Source organism: Danio aesculapii, chromosome 9 (genome assembly GCF_903798145.1).
Source record: "Danio aesculapii chromosome 9, fDanAes4.1, whole genome shotgun sequence".
NCBI lineage: Eukaryota > Metazoa > Chordata > Actinopteri > Cypriniformes > Danionidae > Danio > Danio aesculapii.
In genome coordinates this window covers 20,547,036-20,554,166 of record NC_079443.1, presented here as the reverse complement: position 1 = coordinate 20,554,166, position 7,131 = coordinate 20,547,036, and the positions used below count along the sequence as shown (strand labels likewise).

At 35.0% G+C, this 7,131-nt stretch overlaps 1 protein-coding gene across 2 annotated transcripts in view; it reads right to left on the bottom strand.

Annotated features, from left to right (window-relative positions):
• Positions 1-113: 113 nt before the first annotated feature.
• The window catches only part of itgav (integrin, alpha V), a 57,642-nt gene continuing 50,624 nt past the window's right edge, over positions 114-7,131 (bottom strand). For both annotated transcript variants that reach the window (XM_056465180.1, XM_056465181.1), the window contains exons 27-30: positions 6,149-6,262; positions 5,914-6,021; positions 3,422-3,541; positions 114-890 (exon numbers count right to left, since the gene is read on the bottom strand). In XM_056465180.1, the coding sequence (XP_056321155.1) occupies positions 792-890; positions 3,422-3,541; positions 5,914-6,021; positions 6,149-6,262 (441 nt within the window). In that variant the 3' untranslated portion in view covers positions 114-791. The remainder of the gene's footprint in view (positions 891-3,421; positions 3,542-5,913; positions 6,022-6,148; positions 6,263-7,131) is intronic.

The following is a 7,131-nucleotide window of genomic DNA, read 5'->3' as shown; positions in this document are numbered from 1 at the left end:
TGAAAAAAAGAGTAGCTTTCATCTATAAAAATACCTTTTCTTCAGTTTTGACTGAGAGGGAATCTTCAAACTGACAGTGACCAATTCATAGTGAATCTTTGTTGGTGGTAAGCTTGTAAAGTTTACAAATCCTACTATTTATTGCTCTGTTGTGCAAAGATGTTGATTACTTTCTCTTTTTATAATGCAGATTCAACCAAATACTTATCATCAATATGCACATACATAACCCTGCTCTAAAATAATGTTTACAGTAGACAAACAGAAGAATATTTTCTTAAAAATAATACATCTTACACCCAAATAATAATTCCAAATCCAGAAGCTGAAAAAATTCTGCAAAGGAAAAGAAAGGAAAACTCCAAAAGAAAAAACCCAAACTTAAGCAGAACCAGCATTTGAAAATGTACAAAACTCACCTCTTTCCTCAAAATAAAAAGAACTAATAAAAGTACTTTTTGATTATTTTACCTTAATTAAAGTAAACTATTTCTACGTGTTACACTGTTAAAGATGTTAATCTCTACGCCCAACTGAAAAAGAAATCTGGTTTTAAGACTCAGTGCAGTTAAAGAAGGAAAGGAGCACGGGGGGAAGGAATTGGCACAGTCTTAATTCAATCCACTTGAAACGTCCACAGCAGCAGTAGTGTGTGTCATCAGGACATCATCGTCTGTGTGTTTATCTGCTGACCTGCTGATAAAGGTGTCGAAGTGTGTTGTAGCGGTCAGCATGGCGCACCCTACAGTGGATGTGGCATTGGTGTGTTGGCACTGGTGAAGATGCAGAGCTCAGGCTTCAGTGTTTCTGTCTCCCTTCTCCTGCGGCTGAAGCTGCTCTTTCTCTGTGCTGTCCTCCTGTGGAGGCCGAACGCGATTGAAGAAGCCCAGCTGAGGACAACACACACCAGCGTTAAACACACAGATCAGAACTCATTCATATATACACATGCAAGTGGGACAATTGAAGATTTCAACATTACATATACAGTTGAAGTCAGAATTATTAGCCCCCTCTGTTTATTTTGTCCCCCAATTTCTGGGAAGATTTTAAAGATAATAGTTTTAATAACTCATTTCTAATAACTGATTTATTTTATCTTTGCCATGATGATGATGAATAATATTTGACTAGATATTTTTCAAGACACTTCTATACAGCTTAAAGTGACATTTGAAGGCTTAACTAGGTTAATTAGGTTAACTAGGCTAGTTAGGGTAATTAGGCAAGTTATTGTATAACGATGGTTTGTTCTGTAGATTAACGAAAAAATATATAGCTTAAAGGGGCTATTGATTTTGTCCTTAAAATGGTGTTTAAAAAATTAAAAACTGTTTTTATTCTAGCCGAAATAAAACAAATAAGACTTTCTCCAGAAGAAAAAATATTATCAGACATACTGTGAAAATTTCCTTGCTCTGTTAAACATCATTTGGGAAATATTTTAAAAAAAGAAAGAAAAAAAAATAAAAATCAAAGGGGGGCTAATAATTCTGACTTTAACTGTATATACAGATATTGAATTCAAACATTTATTATTGAATTTATTCCCACAGACGCAGGCTTTGTTTTCCCTAGAGTTTAAAATAAAAACTGATGAATGAAAAAAACAACAACAACAACTATTACATATAGTCCCCAGGGGTGTGAATAATTTTGGGCTTGACTGTTTATTCATCCACCTACAGTACATCTTTGCCCGCATCTGTCTATCAATGCATCCATCCATCGATATTTATCTATCTTTAATCTCTATCAATCTATTTATCTTTAAATACATCCATCCTTTACTATCCACTCACCCATCAGTCTCCATTCATCTATTTATATCTATCCATTCTCCATCTATATCCATCCATATTCTTTCTATATCCATCCATTCATTCATATATCCTCTTTATATATACATTTATTCATCCATCCTCTATCTATATCCATCCATCCATCCATCCATCCATCCCCTTTCTATATCCACCCATCCTCATCTTTTCATCCATTAATACAACGGTCCTCTTCTATCCATCCTTTCTCCATCTATATCATCCATCCATCTATCCCCTCTATATATATATATATATATATATATATATATATATATATATATATATATATATATATATATATATATATATATACACACACACATACATCAATTCATCTATCCACATCCATCCATCTTCTTTCTAGATCCACCCATCCACCGATCTTAATTTTTTCATCCATTAATACAACTGTCCTGTTTTATCCATCCTTTATCTATCTATATCCATCCATCCATCCTCTTTCTACATCCATCCATCCTCTCTATATATACACACACATCCATCCTCTATCTATATCCATTCGTCCAACTTCATCTTTCCATCCATTAATACAACTGTCCTCTTTTATCAATCCTTTATTTATCTATATCCATCCATTCTTTCTATATCCATCCATACATCTATCATCTCTATATACACACACATCCATTCATTTTTCCACCATCTCTTTCTCTATCCATCCTCTTTCTATATCCATCCCTTATCTATATCTATCCATCCATCTTCATCAATACAACTGTCCTCTTCTATCCATTCTCTTTCAATATCCATCCTTTCATCCATCCTCCATCTATATCCATCCTTTTTAAGTATCCACCCATCCATCATCAGTCTTCATCTTATCCATCTTTTATCTATATCCATCCATTCTCTCTCTATATATACACACTCATAAATTCATCTATCCTCTCATCTATCCTCTCTATATACTCATCCATTCATCTATCCTCTATCTATATCCATTCATTCTCTTTCTATATCCACCCATCCATCCTCCAATCTATCTATCTTTATCATTTCATCCATTAATACAACTGTCCTCTTCCATCCATGCTTTATCTATATCCATCCATCCCATCTATATATACACATCCATTCATCCATCCTCTTTCTATTTTCACCCATCAATCCTCAATCTATATCCATCCATCCATCCTCTTTCTATATCCATCCATCCATCCATCCATCCATCCATCCATCCATCCATCCATCCTCCATCTATATCCATTCATCCTCTTTCTATGTCCACCCATCTATCCTCTATCTATATCATCCATCTTCATATTTTCATCCATTAATACAACTGTCCTCTTCTACCCATCCTTTATCTATCTTTACAAAAATAAAAAAAAACATCCATATCCATCCATCATTCATCCCTTTACGATTTAACTATATCTATGCATCCATCAATTATTATGTTAATTACTTAATACTTTTAAACATCAATCAATCCTACTTAAACTATTTTTAATAAAAATACATTCACTTAATTTCGCTTCATTTTGACTGTAATATCAATATTTCATTCATTCATATTCAGAAGTCATACCCACAGAGACGATTGTGTGATTTAACTCAAGTCTGCCGTTGTTTACCTTATACATGACAAATATGAGCAGGGCCAGAAGCAGCAGTCCAGCCAAAACAGCCAGAGCCACAACCCATCCCGGGACAGGCTGAGGGTTCTCCGAATTCCAGATCACCTTCAGAGACGCCTGCAGGAGAAATATGCCGATGACCAACTCTCATCATATCAACAAACACTACACATCTATCTAGCACAAAAAATAAATAAATGGAAACATGAAATCATTTTCATCTCCATCATGCATGCTACATTCAGTTTTGGTTTGATAGAGAATTAAAGGACTTTATTCTCCTTTTATTCCTGGATCAAATATTTTTATTTATTTATGTGCTTAATTACTTTGTATCTGCTGTACATTTTAAAGCCGTTTCACAAAGGTCAACCATTCAGTGTTTGGCACATTTATTTAAAGGTATTTGTTAACCCTCCAGTCGTGTTCACATCCTGCCTCTTACTTTAGTGTTCCCGGTCAAAATTGACCGGTCTGTTTTAACTGCTCTTATATTAGCGCAAATAATAAATTAGCGTAAATAATGTCTGAAAGTAGTGTTTACAGACAGTTTACAGACATGAATTTACAGACTTAGACATGAAATAACTGCAATGAAATTAAAAATAGGCTCTGAAAATATATTACAAAATGAACAATAGATTACAGAAATAAAAATACTTTGTTTCATTACTAATAGACAGCTCGCTAAAATAACTATCAGAGGGTCTGAATAAAGAAATTGAAAATTTTAATCCATCTGAATGATTTATCAACCAGCAAAGGCCAAGCTAAAAGTGCTCCTGCTAGACTTGGAGATTGATAGGAAGGAAGGAAGGATGGAAGGATGGATGAACAAAAAGATCGATAGATAGATAGATAGATAGATAGATAGATAGATAGATAGATAGATAGATAGATAGATAGATAGATAGATAGATACTGTACTTCTTTCCAGAGAGAGAGAAAAATAAATAAATTAACAACAAAAAGAAAGAGAAAGAAAGAAAGAAAGAAAGAAAGAAAGAAAGAAAGAAAGAAAGAAAGAAAGGGAACAAGATTCCTTCTCTGTGCTTCTTTCCAGAGAGAGAAAAAAATAAATTAGTAAAAGGAAAGAAAGAAAAAAGAACGAAAGAAAGAAAGAAAGAAAGAAAGGAAGAAAGGAAGAAGAAAGAAAGAAAGAAAGAAAGAAAGGAAGAAAGAAAGAAACACATACAGTAGATGGATTCACATAAAAGACACCTAGTCTGTGTGAAGATATGATACACTGTTTTATCAGGATCCAACACTTTCATGGCAATTCATAACTTATTGGTTACATAACTTATAGCTAATCCATTTGAATTTGTATGATCCCATTCATACAGTTTTATACAATTTGCTTATCCCCAATGACAATTGGGTTTAGGGGTGGGGTTGGGTGCCACGCCTCCTTTAAAAATCGTACACATATGAATAATAAATTGAGTGAAAAATAAAAAGAGTGAGTGAGTGAGTTGGGAAGGTGTGTGTGGGGATGTTTTCTGTCTGATAAATGAATATAGCCTGGATAGCCATTCATTTCATATGGCGGTCACTATTGACCGAGAACATCACAAGAAAGAAAGGAAGAAAGAAAGAAAGACAGAAAGAAAGAAAGACAGAAAGAAAGAAAGAAAGAAAGAAAGAAAGAAAGAAAGAAAGAAAATTCCTTCTCTGAGCTTCTTTCTAGAGAGAGAGAAATAAATAAATAAACAAAAAAACATAAGCGCGTAAAAGAGATTTGTACCTGCAAAAGACATTGTTCGGTCTGAAGTGAGTGAGTGAGTGAGTGAGTGAGTGAGTGAGTGAGTGAGTGAGTGAGTGAGTGAGTGAGTGAGTTGGGAAGGTGTGTGTGTGGGGATGTTTTCTGTCTGATAAATGAATATAGCCTGGATACCCATTCATTTCCTATGGCGGTCACTATTGACCGGGAACACCACAGGTGTAACAAGGTTGATTAAAACACTCAAAATTCAATGAAGGAGATGATTATCACTTTTATATGTTCAAATGCATGAGGAGGATGTCATAAGGTCTTGAGGCAATCAGATGTAAAACACAATATTTATGAGTGATTTAAGTTGTAAATCGGTCAGATTTGACCGGAACACGACAGGAAGGTTAAAGAGGTAGTTGACCCAAAAATGAAAAGCAATGCTCCATTTACTTGCCCATAAGTGGTTCCAAAGTTTTATACATTCATGTTTTCTATTGAACACAAAATACATTATTCAAAAAAAAATGTTGTAAACCTGTAACCATTGACATCCATAGAAGGAAAAACAAACACTATCCAAGTCACTGGTTACAGGTTTACAACATTCTTCCAAATATCTCCTTTTGTGTTCAACAGAAGAAAGTGTGAGTATCTTATCTCATTTTGGGTGAAGTATCCTTTTAAGCTTGTAGCTATTGTTGGCATCTGCTTATTTGAAAAAAGAAAAACAAAATAACAATAACTTCATGAGTGTTTCACGATAAGATCTTACCGACTGAGTGCTGGTTGGGAGCTCAGGATTCAGATTTTTATACGGCATCTCTATCACACTAAAGGAGGCTGAGGATCGAACAATGTACGACTTGTTTTGACTTTCAGCCTAAAAGGAAAGAACACCATTGGGGTATATTAACAAATCGTCAATAGTGCAGTGAGGTAAATATGTTTTGAGCTTCACAATTGGCAAGGAAAATGAACATTTCAGTTAAATTATGTTTTTTTTTTACCTTGAGAAAGGTGTTCACGGCGAGTCTGGAATAAATAAATAGAATTGCACTCTGGCCTTTCTCCAGACGGCCAACCCAACACTTGATCTCCTGACACTCTGCATTGCCACAATTCTGTACAGGTATACACAGAGTTTATACAACTTTCATGCATGGATAATGGTTTATTCAGGGTGCGAATTATACATTGACAATGCAGGGGCGTACATTTTTTTGTTATGTTAGACTGTCCAAATACATGCTTCAGTATTTATTTAAATCATATCTAATCTATTAATAAAACGTATTCAAGTTTTCAGTGTTTTGAGGAATATTTAGTGTATTCTAACCTACAGTGACCTCTGATTAGCTATTTTTGAGGTTACTGTAGGTCAAACTATACAAAATATGCTGCTAAATAGAGTTTACTTTTAGGCTATAGAAACAAACACCTATCTTACAAGAAAACCGATTCATTCGTCAGTTTCAGACTGGTGGATGAATATGCATTCACAATGTTATGAACCCTCATAAAGGTGGTCAAATCTATTTTTATATTATCTATTTTTAAATTATTGATATTTAAGATGGGGTGACACAGTGGCTCAGTGGTTAGCACTGTCGCCTCACAGCAAGAAGGTTGCTGGTTTGAGTCCCGGCTGGGCCAGTTGGCATTTCTGTGTGGAGTTTGTATGTTCTCCCTGTGTTTGCGTGGGTGTCCTCCGGGTGCTTTGGTTCCCCCTACAGTTCAAAGACATGTGCTACAGGTGAACTGAATAAACCAAATTGGCTGTAGTGTATGAGTGTATGCATGTTTCCCAGTACTGGGTTGCAGCTGGAAGGGCATCTGCTGTGTAAAACATATGCTGGATAAGTTGGCGGTTCATTCCGCTGTGGAGGCCTCTGATGAATAAAGCGACTAAGGCGAAGGAAAATGAATGAATGAATATTTAAGATACAGATCAGAGAAAGCTATTTCTCACTTAAAGGGCTGATCCCATACA